Source organism: Sarcophilus harrisii, chromosome 4 (assembly GCF_902635505.1).
Source record: "Sarcophilus harrisii chromosome 4, mSarHar1.11, whole genome shotgun sequence".
Lineage (NCBI taxonomy): Eukaryota > Metazoa > Chordata > Mammalia > Dasyuromorphia > Dasyuridae > Sarcophilus > Sarcophilus harrisii.
In genome coordinates, this window is record NC_045429.1 from 240,283,252 (window position 1) to 240,299,917 (window position 16,666).

The 16,666-nt window shown below is 32.5% G+C and overlaps 1 protein-coding gene across 1 annotated transcript in view; it reads right to left on the minus strand.

The window, feature by feature from the left end:
* The window catches only part of LOC116423604 (collagen alpha-1(XIX) chain-like), a 147,546-nt gene that overhangs the window by 111,680 nt on the left and 19,200 nt on the right, over positions 1-16,666 (minus strand). The window contains exons 3-4 of the mRNA XM_031968611.1: positions 9,175-9,228; positions 7,676-7,775 (exon numbers count right to left, since the gene is read on the minus strand). Coding sequence (XP_031824471.1) covers positions 7,676-7,775; positions 9,175-9,228 — 154 coding nt within the window. The remainder of the gene's footprint in view (positions 1-7,675; positions 7,776-9,174; positions 9,229-16,666) is intronic.

The window sequence follows — 16,666 nt, forward strand, 5'->3', positions numbered from 1 at the left end:
ACTAGCTATAGGAGCCTATCTTCTATGAAACATGAGGATGAAATCAAAAGATTTCTAAATTTCCTTCTAGTTTTAAAATTCTATTTCTATTATTTTATTGTAATAGTAAAAGCATGAAAAATAAAAAATGGGATATGGGGAAAATAGAATATATCATGACATAATGAATAGAATGATGGACTTTTCTGATATTAGAGTCAGGAAAACCTGGGTTTAAATACCATCTGCTACTTACCAGCTATGTGACCATAAGCATGTCACCTAACATCTCTGAGCCTGTTTCCTTACCTGTAGCATGAAGATAATAGCCTATAATACTTGCTTCATAGGCTTATAGTAAGGCTCATCTGAAGCAACATTTTGCAGCACTTTGCAAGATTTAAAGTTCTATATCAATGTCAATTATTACTACATAGAAGCAGGAGAAGAGAGAAAGACAAAAAAACTGTTTTCTATTTCAGTTTCATAGATGTAAAATCATATGAGTGGTCCCTGTTCCAGGCAAAATCTATAGAAAGGATTCCTTTTTTGGAGAGTTAATTATTTTGTAATTTTAAAACAGGGAATAAGGCTTTTTATTAAAAAAAATTTATTGACTTAGAACCCCAAATTTCAAGGCTGGAACCATCTGAAAATCTAATTTTATCAGCAAACAATATCATCATTCATTGTTATACTCAGGTCCTTAGAAAATGCTTCACTTTCTAAAGTCACCAACTCATAGAAGTCACTTTTAAGACAACAAGGAAAGTATTTCCTTTTTAAAGTTAGGACTGGCTTACCAACCAGTCTTGGCATATGAGTTCTACCATTAGAATTATAACTCGATTTATATTTAAATTGTGTATATAAACTACTTATCATAAGTGTCTTACCTTTTCTAAAATATCTAATTACCAACAGATTTTTATTTGTAACAACTTTCATTAAATGCAACCACTGAAACATTGGTAAATACCATGTTTACCAAATAAGTCAGGATAATGATGTGATTATCCCCCACTGATGGAAACTTTAATGAGTATTTTTGTCCCAACCATCACCAATTTGCCCAGATAATCACCAAGAAAGAACTTACATAGACATAATTAAGGTATGATCCCTGCCTTCCTCCATAATTAAGGTTATTTGCAAAAGTAACAAGCTAAGATTTTTCTCTTTAAAACAAGAACTTTATAAACTGGGTAACATGGCATCTGGGCCCAATGTTTGTTATCTGGGGTAATGCTTAGATAATAGTGTCATGTATCCCCATGAATAGTCATCCAGCTGGGTCTCACTTATAACCCAAGGGCCTGAGCTACTTCTAGGGTTCTCTCATTTCTCTGTCTGTTGATAACTTGGGGGCTTCTGAGAATCTTGATATATTTTTTCCCAATCCATCCTACACTTAGATCATGGGATAATAATTTAAGAACTGGAATGGTTGGAAGACGTCATAGAATCTAATCTATTTATTTTACTGATGAGAAAGCTGATGTCCAGAGAGAAAATAGTCATTTGCATGGTTACACAGCTAGTAGGTATCAGAGCTGGGATTTGAACCTGAAACCTTCTGACTAAATCTGACTTGCCACTCTACCAAAATATGTTTTCCTTTTTTATGTTTACTTCTTCCTGTATAAATGACTTTTGAGTTCTCTTTATTAGTGACAAGTTCTAAAAGCATGTGATGAATATCTGACTTCTCTAATCACAATATGTAGGATACAAAGACACCAGAATCAAAAATTCTGAGTCTGAGTCAGAGATCGGAAAGTCTTTATTCTTTCTCATGAGAAAGGGCTCAGCTCCCATCACAAATAGCTATAGCCAGGGAGTGCAGGAAACTTAACAAAGAAAAAAGCTTTTATCCTTCAGTAAATGTCCCCCCACCTTTATCTTACCATTTGCTGATAAGAGAGCTCACAATCTTTTTAGCTAAGACAATATCAATCCTTCATTATCCTAATTATTCATAGTTATCTATGAATTATCAGAACACTATTTTCTATACTTCCTTATTATGAATTTCCTTTCACCAAATTTAGAAGCATCCAATAAAAGTATAATTCTCCTTTTGCATGTATTTCATCTTGAGTTGTAAAGCTGAACCTATATGGATAGGTAAGAGTATAGTATGGAGGAAACTTCAGTGGAGGTCAGTCATAACTCATAACAATGACCAGCAAATTCATTTATCTTAGAGTATGCAAGTATGTATTTATTATATTATATCTATCAGGTTCCATATCTCCAACTATGTTTCACTCTTGTTATCTTGTTGCCATACCACGTAGAATGCTCTCTGCCTTCTACATCTTGTTGTAGGAACAATAACCACATTAACACCAGTATTATATCTGTTATGAACATATCAATCAACTGCTCTGTGACTTCTACAAAGTTGTTGTGCTGATCTAATTGTTGTATGCCTGTGAAATCTGGATAATATACCAGTCCCATGGCAGGGAAATGAATTGCTTCCATTTGAATTGTCTTAGGAAGGTTCTGAAGATCATCTGGTAAGATAAGATACCAGACACCGAGGTCCTTTTTCAAACTAAATTGTCAAGTATTCCAAGACTTCTGCAGAGAGCACAATTCTGTTGGGCTGGCCATGTTGTTCAAATGCCAAATGTATGCTTGCCAAAAAGATTATTTTATGGAGAACTCAAACAGGGAAAGCACTCACAAGGTGGTCAGAAAAAAAGTGATACAAGGACACTCTCTAGGTCTCTCTTAAGAATTTTAGAAGTGATTGTATTACACGGGAGACCCTGGCACAGGACCATCAACATGGCATGCCCTGATACTGTGCACTATGAGCAAATCAGAAGTGGATTAATTCAGAAGAAACATGAGATATACAAAGTTAGGGAAACTGTCCTCAAAGGTTCATGGGGACTATTTGTGTCCGATCTGTGGCAGAGCATTCTGAGCTTTTATTGGTCTGATCAGCCACAGTTGGACAAGTCATACATTAAATCTACTATAGTAATGTCATTTTGTTCCTCTTCAAGTATGAAGGACAATACTCAATCAACCTCCCACCCAACCAACCATCCCTGTAACTTAGAGAACCAAAACCTCTCCTCCCTAGTCACTACTTCCCTAGGTATGTTGGCTCTCTATTAGAACATAAGTTCCTTGAGGGTAAAGACTGGATCTTGTATATTCATATTCCAGCTTGGCACTTAGTAATTGCTTGATAAATGTTTTTTCACTCGTTCATCTGGCACAATCACAGGAAACAATTCCATTTCAATATAAATTAGCCCCAGCATTTTCCCAAGCTGACTCTGCATAGTAGCTTCTTTACAAACATATAAATAGCTGTAACTTTACTCTGGTCTCATTGAAAAATCAAAATGGCAAGAGAAGTACCCTAGCAGTGCAGTTTACTATTACCTACACTTTGGCTGAAGGAGTGAAATGTAAGTGGAGAGGTGCCAAAGTACTTGACACTTGCTAGTCAGCTTAATCAGACACCCTCCAGTTTCCTGTAGTAGAGGTACCAGAGTTCTGCTACTCACAGCCAGAAAAGTTATTTACATATGCCAATGGATCAAGTAGAGATTTAAAGTGAAAGGCTTGTAAAATAAATATAAAATTGTGCCATATAGTTATGTTTATTGAGATTCAAGGGCAAATAGTCATTGGGCCTGCATGAAGATATATTCTCTCTCCAGTGACTAAATGATATGAAATATTTCCACAAAAATGATGATTCAAAAAATGTTTTTAAGATCCCCACTTTAATCCTTTCTCTGTTCATTTCATCATAGGATTTTAATCTACCACATGCAATGGGGATGTGAAAATGAAGGGCCTGGGGTTATGTACCTCAGTTTTGGCATGGAACTAGAGTCTTGGAGAATTGGCTACCTTTCTTCAAACTATCAATAACATATTATTGTCACCAATAATATATTAATAATAACCATTATTATTAATAAATGATTATGCTAATAATCTAAAGTACTAATAACCATTAAACTACAAATAAAATCTGTTTACAAATAAAATAGTTTGATAATGGGAAATTGCTAAGAGAGTGTTTTAATTGTAGATTCTCTATGACTTCTGACAGACTCCCCAGTCAAGTACACACCCTGAAGTCATCTAAACAAAATTCTGCTAAAATACAAATTTGGCTGAAGCCACATCTGCCTCAGCTGACCCTGTCTGGCTATTGTTTGGAAAATCCCTTATATCTAATTGATGAGCTCTTGGGTCACTAAGTATGGTTGGCAGAGAAAGCCTGAAAGATTACTCCTTGAGGCAAGCAGGGAAGGGCACTGATGGAGATCAGCTCAACCTTACAGGACCAGCCTTTAGGGAGGTCATGAGTAACTTTACCTAATCAGAAAACCAAGTTATGTTAAACCTCTATAAATCTTCTCTAGTCCACATTATCTTTGCTTTTGGCTTAGCCCCATCATGTTTTTCCTGAAGGTGCCTTTCTCTTCTCCCTCAGTGTCTAACTATATACTCTTCCAATTCTCTCCATATTTACTATTCCTGGTGTCTATTGTGTCTCTTCATTTTGTCTGTAACTTTTCCTCAAAAATAAACCAGCCTTTTGCCAAAAAGAATGACCATTGTGAATTCTTCACATGACTTCACATGACTAAACCCCAACATTTTATGTCAAATCCCCAACATTTAGTGCCAATTGCTCTCCTCGATCTCAACATTTGGTGCTGAACCTCAAACACATCACAATGACTTTCTCTTTTCTCCTTCATTTGTTTCTTAATATTTAATGAGAATTTTATTTTTTTTACTCCAATCTCATTAAAAAAAATAAAGTCACTTAAAATATTATTAAATCAGTCATTTGAAAAGCAATGTTGGGAGGGATATATCTTCCAAGGGAAAAAATATAGGTGAAACTGGGCAGGGGAAGGACACATTTTGACATGAATTGTTAAATACCTTCCTATGCTGATTATCTGGAGCATTTATAGAGTAGGAGAGTCCAGTGATTGTTCACACTGAGAAATCCCAATGTTGAAATTCTCAGCAGGCTTGTCAACAAACTCACATATTAGGTTACTCAGCATGACAATGAAATAACACACATAGACACTCCTCATTGTTTTATATGAGATCAAAGAGAGCTTCAATGTTATTTTTACTCTGCTTTACTCTTATGTTGTGATCCCACTGTCAACTAATAGTATTTTGTGTTTATATGCCACCTGCCAAGATCCAGATTCTTAGTTCTAAAAGCTGTAAAGCATTATGTCAACGATCTATTCACTCTTGTATTACTAATTATTAATTAAAGTGCTTTGCAAACATTAAGATACTGAATAAATGCCAGCTCTTATTATTAATATTCTTTTGAGGAACAGGGAACTAGACTGGTGATTTCATTGCCATATATAACTTCCAGATGAGGAGAATCCTTCCATCAATGCCGGCTAGCACCTTCTGTACAATTTAGGAGAGTTGCCCAGAGCAGGGTTTCTTAAATTTTTTCCACTTGTGACCCCTTTTTGCTCAAGAAATTTTTATATAACCCTGAGTATATAGGTTTATAAAATAGTTATAAAAACCAAACATAAATTGATAATAAATCCTAATTTCACAAACTCCACATACAGTTATACAATCTCATATGGGATAATCCACAGTTTAAGAAGCTTTGACCTAGTGTCCTGAGAAATCAATTGATTTGCCCAGATACACAACCAATTTGTGTCAAAGGTAAGACTTGGTCACTAGGCCTTCCTACTCTAAGACTGGCTCTCTATCTACTACACCATAGCTACTTCAAAATATTGAAGGCTAACCATTATTATCTTGTAGAGTAAATTATCTTTTTTTCAATATTTCAAACATTAAATCTTTTGGCAGGAGTAACTGGAAGGATTATTAGCAAAATACAACAATGAACATTACCAAAAAGGTTCAATTCACCATTTTAAAAATTAAAGATATTCTTGCAAAAAATTTTAGTGAGAACAAGAGTAAATCAATCACAAAACAAACTGACAATAAAAGAAATAAAATCCTGAAGTATTCAATTCTTAGGTTCCTTTGTAGCCATTAGACTGAAAAATTCTCAAAAAAAACTATGGAAAATGTATCTTTAAATTAAAAGAGAGGAAATATCAAGAAGGGGGAGAGAACTAGAAGCAATCAGGAGAGCTTTCTTATTTACTCTTTTCAATATATACCATGAACACTAAGAATATGAGTTTTTATTGCATAATAATTTCCATTCTTTATGATTCAAATCAGTAAAGGAATAAAGACTGAACTCTTATAAACTATGGAAAAAGAAAAATAGTATAAATGAAATTGCTCCAATACAAGAAAGCAAAATCATTTACCCTTGAACATACATGGCTCCATGGGAAGAGGCAATGTGATAGTTTAAATAACATGATGCAAATATAGCAAATGTATGAAAATACAGCATACATTAACTTTGGACTCTGAATACAGCATTGTTTCTAGATATTTAAAATCCCTTTGGAAAAAGTAAAGTACTACAGCCTTGCAGAAATTAAAAAAAAAAAAACTGGCACTACCAAAACAGCTGAAATATTTTTTCCAAACTGATTTTCATTTCCTTTCTCATAATTCCTCCTATATAAAAGGTATCATGGCATAGTACATGGAAGATTTAGTGTGATCCTGGACAAGTTGCTTAAACTTCTCAGCATTCTGCAAGTCTCATACTCCTTAAAGTTGTGGAGATGATGCATTCTCTTCACAGGAAGTTTCCTTATTCTCTATTTAAAAAATGACAAGTCCAATCCCTACCTTCTATGCTTTCACATAATGGTAGTGTCTCTGCAAGTATCATATAAATGGGACAATTTCATAGAGTTCCTGAAATAAAGATCTACTTAACCAATCTTTGTGCCAGGTATAGTCAGGGAGTAGGGGGTGGAGAAGAGAGAGGAAAAGGGAGAGACAGAAAGAGGGAAAGACAGAGAGAGACAGACAGAGACACACAAAAAGAGAGACACATTTATACATATATAAATATATGTGTAATATTAATGTATTTTCAATTCTAAAGGAAGACTGATTGTATACAAAAAGTATAGAGTAGGCTAACTGATCTATAACATCTCAGTATAACACACACAATCTCTTACTTCCAAACCTCAGAGACAATTGAAATTTCGTTGTGTTGCTACTTTTGTTGTTGCTGTTCAGATGTTTACATTCAACTTTTCATGATTCTATTTAGGGTTTTCTTGGTTTGTCATTTCCTTCTCCGTTTCATTTTGCAGATAAGAAAATTGAGGCAAACTTAGGTGACTTGCCCTGATCACACAGCTAGTGTCTAAGACTAGATTTGAATTCAGGAAGATGCTTCTTCCTAATTCCAGGTCTGGAGATCAATCTGTTTTGCTGTCTCGCTCCTCCTAGCTGGAGTTGAATCTTCTGTAGATGAGTTGCTTTGAAATGTATTAGATTGGGACTCAGACAACAGACATAAAGCTTATACTTTGCATCTATACTCAGAACCTTTCCACCTTCATAAAATCTGTGAGATATAATGCTTTGCCATTAAAATTTTTAAGGCATCATGATGGAGTATTGAGTTAAAGAACTTTTAAAAATCGTACAATATCTGGACTCATCTTCTAAGTTAATAGTTAGGTTTAATCATTTGGGAAAGAAGTTTATGTGGAACTATTAGAAATATGATAGTTTTACTTACCGAGTATCTTTAATAAGAAGAGCACTTCCCAGTTTAAAACAAGTTTTTTCATCTCCACAGGACATTTGCCTCAAAGAAAAGCTATCTCCCAAATCAAAACCTGTTAAAAAAATGTATAAAGATTTAGTTCAGCAAATAGTTAAACTTAAGAAAAATTGGGGAGACATTGACTTTTGGAAGAATTGTTGTTCTTCCATAGACTGATTGATGAGATTTTTCAAATGCTACCAATTCTGGTCAGCAGATTTTCCAGATTAAATTTTCTCAGTATAGAGGACTAAAGGATGAAATTACTTCTTATGATGTTGCAAAATGATTCTGCCAAAGTGATTCTCTATAAACATAGATCCAGTCACATCCCTACACTACTCAATCAACTCCAGTAGTTCCTTATTCCCTCTAGAATACAATATAAATTCCTCTTTGGCTTTTAAAGTCCTTTACAACCTGGACTCTAACCTCTCTTTCTTTTTTTAATTTTTTATAGTCTTTTTTTTTTCATTTTATAAGCTAACCAAACTGGTTGTCTCTTTATTCCCAATACTCCACATATCACTGGTTGTCTCCCATGTCTGTAATTCTCACTTTTTTCATATGCACTTTCTGGATTCCCTGGTAAATCCCATCTTTTATAGGAAGCCTCTTCTAAATTTTTTCAATGCTTATGCCTTTTCTCTGATGATTATTTCCACTTTATCTTGTATATAGCTTGTTTATATGTACTTGATTGAATGTTGTCTCCCCATTAGATTGTGAGCTTCTTGAGAATGGGCTCTATCTTTTGCCTTTCTTTGTATCTCCAATGCTTAGCCTCATGATTGCTTTATAGTAAGCACGGTATAAATGTTAAATATTGCTATTATTGTTATTATCATTGTTAACTGACTTTCCCAGGGTTACACTGGATGTGTACATCAGGGAGGGAACAAGAATTAATAACAAGTTTAATTAGGTTGCAATAATACAATGTAACAAAGAAATAATGAAAAAACTGATTTCCTTTTTCTAAGTTAAAAAATAAAAAAATATTCATTTGAAGCCACTGAGGCTATCATCCAAGGCAGCAATCTTTGTAGTATAACACAGAATTTTAATAATTTTTTTCATTTATTCATTCAAAAACTATTTCTGAATATCAGAGTTTCAACCTTGTCTATTATCCTTTTCTAGATTTTTTTTACTCTTTCTCTCTTTTCTATAAAAGTGAAAATATTTTCTTAAAATTCAATGATTTTCATCATTGCTCTAAACATGAATATCTCTGCCTTAGCAAATACCATTTCATACAAGTCAACAAATGTGTCCTAAATGTTCACTCTGTGCAGAGTACTTTGCCAACTACTGAGAGGTTTACAAAGAATAGAAACCAAAGTGCACCTGACTAATGGCAAAAACTCACCTAAATTAATACATTATGTATTTAGGAAAAAAGCTGGATAAGACACTTATGTGTCAACTTCTATTCTTTTTATGATTTTGTGTGGAGCTATAATGCTCACCTGAAACAGGTGTAAATGGTTCTCCATTTGCTATCAGGTCAGGACACAAATTTCCTATAAGAGAATACAGTGAGAATACTTATGATTTTCATTATAGCACTGCAAATAAAAAATTAATCATTTTACAATGAAGTTTTCCAGTCATTTTTCTAATTTTAATCTACAATCATAGTAAAAACGTGTGCATAAATTATTTGTCACCTTTCCCTTATACCCAAAGGAAATTAAATAAAAATATATATCCTTTAAACTTGATTAAATTTCCCTACTCAAATTGTTTTAACATGATATTTTAAAAGAGAAAAGTTGTACCTTGCAATTTGCTATCAAAATAAGGCATCTAATCTTATATTCACTAGGAAAAATAATCTTGATGATAGCTCTTTACTATTTATATAAAAAGAGAATAATTTAAATATAGCATCTTGCAAACTATCACAAATTAGAGAGCCAAATTATATTAAGTTTTAGAATAAAAGAGAAAACAATTAACTATAAATTAAGGAAATGAAGACCGAAAGATCAAAGCCTTTTGCTGAAAGAGTATACAAAGACACCAATGCTATATAGTAAATTTAGAACATATACACATTTATATGCACATAAACTCTTACTTTCTCTCTCTCTTTCTCTCTCTCTCTCTCTCACACACACACACACACACACACATGCACGCAGGCACACATGCACGCACACACACACACACACACACACATACACATCAACCAACAAATATGAATGGAGCATTTAAAATGTATTGAAATTTGAGACACTCAAGTTGCATAAGGTAGATAGACTTCAATCTCATGGGGTTTATATTCTATTTAAAGGTGTAATTGCTACAATCAACGTAGACTTGTAGGACATCAGACTGGAAGGGAATATCAAGATCCTATTGTCCAAGAATTCTTCTCCTAGGGACTATGAATTCTTTTGTTTTAAAAATTTTGACATTTCAAAATAATTGGTTTCCTTTGTATTCTATGAATTTAATGAATTTAAAAATTGTTCTGCAGGCAGCTAGATGGTGCAGTGGATAGAGCACCAGCCCTGAAGTTAGGAGGATCTGAGTTCAAATTCGACCTCAGATACTTAACACTTCCTAGCTGTGTGACCCTGGGCAAGTCACTTAACCTCAATTGCCTCCCCAAAATAAATAAATAAATTATTCTGACAAAATATGAGCAAGATTCATCAGACTTCTAGAGAGTTTTATGACACCAAAACTTAAGAACCTTTGATTTGGTTCAGTTACCTTATCTTACAAATGACAAAATTGAGACTCGAGATATATAGTCAGGGGCATATTCAAGCCCATTCCAACTTTTACACATCAGAAATAATCAAATGATACAAATCAGAGTTTGATTTTTTTGTTTCGTTAATTGTCTAGACTTAACAAATGATTGCAAAAAAATTATAAGGCAGATTAAATTTAAAAGTGTGTTATACATACTTCTTTTCCCTCAGAGAGCTGGTTGTTAAACATTTACTAATATAATCCTGGATACAATAATTTGCTGAAGGTTAGAGAGGAACAACCTGGCATATCAAAGCTTTGAATCCAGGTATACTAATTCCAGATATAGTGTTTTTTTCACTATACAACTGCTATCATCAAATTATATACATATATATGTATATATGATATAATATATAATCATAATAGTTTATATTATACTAAATTATGTATATTATATATATATATATATATATATATATATATATACACATAGTTATGTTAGTTTTTCTAGGAGCAACTCAAAGGTTTATTGAGTATGGGTGTTTGCCATATTACCCCCTTAGAAGAATTATTAACAATCCATATTTTTATGGCGTTTCAAAGTTTTTATCTTGTCAGGAAGACAAAATTGTTTTCCATTTACAACTGAGGAAACAATTACTCTTCCTAAAGGATTCCCCTCAGCCAGGAATACCTCCTTTCCCCTCAAACTTCAGATAGAACTATGCACATCTTTTATGTACTTATCATGCATTATTTTATACACTAGAGGTTTAAGTATGTGTCACATTGCCTAAATATTAGAAATTCCAAATCTTCATAATCCCATTTGGAGTTTTCTTGGCAAAGATGTTAGAGTGATTTACATTTCTTCCTCAAGCTCATCTTACAGATAAGGAATTGAGACAAACAGGGTTAAGTGACTTGCCCAACGTCACACAGCTAATAAATATCAAAAACCAAATTTGAATTCAGGTCTTCCTTAATCTAGATCTTGTATTCTATTCACTGCATTACCTAGCTGCTGGTGAAGTCCAATAGATTTTTATTTAGAGCCCTGTACAATACATACTAGGTACATAGCAAGTTTTTAACAAATATTTAAATTGAACTAATTCTTTACAAGCAAAGGGTTGGGTTAGGGTTGTTTTGTTGGGGGCAGAGTGAAGTATTGGATTCTGAAATAAATGATAAAAACTTAAATAGGATCCAAAGTAAAAGTTATATTTAGCAATTTTAGTTTACCTAGAAAATTCTAAAATGTTTGTTTCTTCCCCCTACACATGGAAGTGAGATTTTAAAAGCAATATTATTAATTAATTATTAATTAATTAATTAAACACTATTCAATTCAGTAATCATTAAATAAATGTTAAAATTAACTAAAACATTCCATCAAGATATGAAATTTTCATATATCTTTACATAAAGGGAATATATTTTTCCTATGTAAGTAGATTTGGAGTAACTAACATTTATTATATATTTTTGAAAATGGTGATTAATATAAACCATAATCTTTAAAAAAAAATAAGCTCTACTCAATAAGAGTAACAACTCTGTCAGCATTTAGCTAGATCAGTTTTTAATTCTTCATAGCATATGTGGGGGAAGTCCCTACACAAGCCTGTCAAAATCAGTTTGAAGATAGAAGCAAAACTAGGGACTTTCCACTCTGACTCTTCAGTAACAAGGAGAAGGTCTGGTCTAATGCCAAACCAGAAACCAAATATATTTTATCTAAATTCTTTGAAAAGTTTGTTAAGTACATACAATATGATCTGAAAGCTCTAAAAATGTGTCACTCTAACATGAATGATGTTCAGTATTTATTTGGTGGTATCCATGAACTAATGTTCTCTCTAGGAAAACTCCAGTTTTAATAAATTTTATAAGTTTTACCCACTCAGAAAAAAAATTCAATAACCCCAGTTACAATATCATCACCAAGTATTTTTAGAGTGTCTATTATATTATTAGTTGCCTAGAAGCATTTTAGGGATTAGGGATACAAAGACAGAGGTTAAAAAAAAAAAACATACTTTAGATTTAAAAGCTAATTATTTTGATTGATAATAATAACATATCATAATTATTTTATTGTGCATGATACTTTAATATTTTAAGACCTTGGTAAACTCCCTAAGAATATAAAATGCAGACAAATGAATGGCAGCATTGCAAGAAGTTTTGAAAGTGGAAGTTCTCTACACAAACAAAATCATGGATCTGGATCATCTCTCCCTCTCTCTCCTCAAAAAACATTGTATATATGTATACATATATGTTTATACACAAGGGTATATATGTGTTTGTGCATATGCATTGATGTATATATCATGTCTTCATATTTTGTATGTTTATGATTCAAACTAGTTCCAATTGTTCAGTGATGAAGAGAGCCATCTATATCCAGAGAGAGGTCTGTGGACCACAACATAGCATTTTCATACTTTCTGTTGTTGTTTGCTTGTATTTTATTTTCTTTCTCAGTTTCCTTCTTGATCAGATTTTTCTTGTGCAGTAAGATAACTATATAAATATATGTACATATATTGGATTTAACAGATATTGTAACATATTTAACATGTATTGGACTACCTGTCATGTAGGGGAAGAGGTAGAGGGAAGGAGGGGAAAATTTGGAACAGAAGGTTTTGCAAGGGTCAATGTTGAAAAATTACCCATGCATATTTTTTGTAAATAAAAAAAGCTTTAATAAAAAAAATTTTATGAGTTTGTATACACACATATTTTGAAAGCATAGTAAAGAACACATGAGAGTAGAAGTGGGGCTGGGGCAGAGGTCCAAGTTTTTTAAGCTCTTCCGTGAGAACATGTCAATAGAGCACAGCTTCTCATTTAGGCAATAGAGGCAGTCACCTAAGTGATAGGATTTAAAGAGTTTCAGGAAAGCCATAATTCTCAAAAATATCTCCCTTGCAATTCAATTTCAATTTATGCTTGAAATCTTATTTTATTCATTTCTTTGAAAATGCAAATATTCATAAACTGATTCCTAAAGGGGAACTAATTGCTTCCCAAATTCACTTTTCTGTTGAATGAAAGGACCTAAGTATATCACCAAAGCCTCAAGAGGGGAGATAATGAAAAGATGAAAAGATTCCAGAAGAGAAAGCTGGTATATCCAAGAGATACAAGGCAGAATGTTAAAACAAAATAAAAAAAACAAAACAAAACAAAAACAAAACTTTGTTTCTTTAGGAATCAGAACAGGAGGGAATGTTTTCAGAAAAACCTGGGAAGACTTTATGAACTGCCAGAAAGTGAAATAAGCAGAAACCAGAGAACAATTTATACTATAATAGCATTAATGTAAGACAATCAACTCTGAAAGAATTAGGAATTCTTATTCACATGAGAACCAATCACATTTCTAAAGGATTTAATGATAAAACATGCTCTCTAACTCCAGGTAGAGATGTGATGGATTTGAATTGAACAAATTTTCATTTTCCTTCTTTTTTTTTTTCTTTTTGGATATAGTTAACTTAAGATTTTTCTTGTTTGACTATATATATTGATAATAGGGTTTTTTTCCCTTGCTTTCTCAAGGGAGAGGAGGGGAAGTAAGAGGGAAATATTTTATTTGAAAATGAAAATAAAATTGAATTTAAAAAAAGGGTCTGGGTTTCAATCTATTTTCTGATGCTGCCTACATTTGTGATCACAGAGAGAACACTTAATTTCCCTAGGACCCAGCTTCATGGCCACATAAATTACATGCATATATTTTTATTATTTCTACATAAAATTCATTTTACTGGTAGATGTTAGAGGTGACAAAAACCCTAAAAATCATTAATAGCAATACAGCACAGTGGATAGAGAACTGACCCAGGTAAGGAACATCTGAATTCAAATCTAGCCCGATATTTATAAACTTTTGTGAATCTGGACAGCTCCCTTCCCTCTATCTGCTTCAATCTCCTCAAATATCATTTGGGAATAAACTAAATAAATTAAAATAATAATAAACTAAAATAAGGAAGGAAATAAATTCCACCTGCTACAGCGGTTATGAGGATCAAGTGAAATAATATTTGTAAAGCATCTGGCACATTATTAGGCACTTAATAAATACTTGTTTTCTTCTTTCTAAACTAAGACATTCATTTTTAAAATGACAAAAACGAGGCAGAAGAAGATTAGGCATGGTTCCAAGTCAGAGAGCTCTTTAACAAAAAGGTTATTTAGTAAAGAAGAATTCATATATTATTCTATTATATAGTATTATAATAACATTGCAAATCTAGCTCTCAGTCTGAGGTACTTTCCACTACACCACAATGATTCTGAAAACAATTTGAGTTTCTTACTTTTCAAAGGCAGGATAAAATTATTTCTGCTTGAAAGAAGAAAGTTTATCTGATTCTTCTTTTTCAAAAGTAGAAAGAAATATCACCAGCCATGGCTTAAAAAAATTGTTTAATATCATTTAAGCTTAAATATTCTCCAATGTTGCTAAGAAGTTCTCATTGAAACAGGTTTTCTTCTAATATGGCCTTGTAATAATTCTTTTATTACTTTCAGAGTCTTTTAATTCTTACAAACCTTATAGGCTAATCATACTTTTTGAAAATTCACAATAGCCAAAAAACAATATGTCCTATTTTAGGATTTTTACTTTTATTATTTCCATATCTTCTGGAAAAGTTTCTTCATAAACAATTCTGATCTTATTAATTCATAAACATTCACAACATTCCTACTTTGGGCAAGGCACCAGGCACTGGCAATTAAAAGGCAAGAAAGAAAGAATAGAGTTCCTGCCTTCAAGTCATTTACATTTTAGCATGTCATATAATAGAGAGACATCATGTACACAGAGAAGCAAATATAAGGTGCAGAGTCCACTAACAATTGGCCCATTTAAGGAAAGTTCCACCAATAATAATAATAATAATAATAGGTAAGGAAGGAAAAAGGAAAGGAAGAGAGCAAGAAGCTATAGAGTGCCTATTACTATATGACAGGTACTTGGCTGAGTACATTTTATGAATATCTCATTTGAATCTTAAATTGAGAGATAAATAAAGGTTAAGTGACTTACTTATGATCAAACAGCTAGTGTCAGAGATCTGAGTTGAATTCAGATCTTTTCAGAGCATAGATTAAAGTGCTCAATTACTGTCTTTAAGTATAAGCTGTATATATATAATATAAATAGTATAAATCCATTTAGGCTGAATATATCCTAATGGAAAATATTTCATTAAATTAAGGTTATCCCAGTTTTTTTATCTTTTCTTCTCATTCTGACTTTTCCAGAAAAATTTTTTTGGGGGAAGGTGAAGATATAGGCAACTTTTTCAATGCTTCTTAACAATTCAAGCACTACATAACTATAGCTACATCTTTGTCTGTCTATTTGCATTTAACTATTTTTATCAATTGTACTATGGCAATAGATTTAAATATATAAAGTGGATACATAACACTTACATCTCCAGCAGCAATCACTTCTTTTCTACTTTGCCCTAATGGTAAATTTCCATTTTCTACCTGCTTACTTAATAGCAGTGCTACTACTATAACATTTAACCTGAAGATTAGAGTAGAAAAGAACAGCAATTTGCTTCAGGCATGCAACTATTGCTTATTATTTCCCATTCTTTTTCATAAGTGGATCGATATAAGAGCTTTCAGATATTTTATATTAACAATAACAAAAACGTCAAAACAGAATTCCTAACAGAGGGGCATAACAGCCTCTGGGTTTTTACAATGATTGCTAAAAACCCCAGGTCTTAGGATACATTGGTTATTCATGTGAAAGAATACATATATAAGATTGTGGGTTAGAAGAAAGTGAAAATGGTATTTTTCAAATTGCAAATCAAATTATAGAAACTATGTTTCACTAAAGTTAATCTTAAAAGTTAATAGAAATATATTTATATTTACAAAAAGTTCATTGAGATTAACAAAAAAAATTGTACATTCCTTTTTGGGTTATAATATTGCAAAATTTTTTAACAGTTCAAATTAAATATACACAGACAAGGTTAATTATGAATAACAAAAACTAAACAAAAGAAAAATGGGTACCTCAGTGGCATTTATAGAGTCTCAGTTGTAAAGCTATAAAGGATTTTAAAGGTCATCTAGTTCAAGTAGGACAATGGAGATCCAGTGGGATTAATGAGTTGGCCAAAGTCACACAGGTAAGGAGCTAAGCAATTGGGTGGTGAAGTGGGGAGAGCTCTATATATCTAGAGTAAGAAA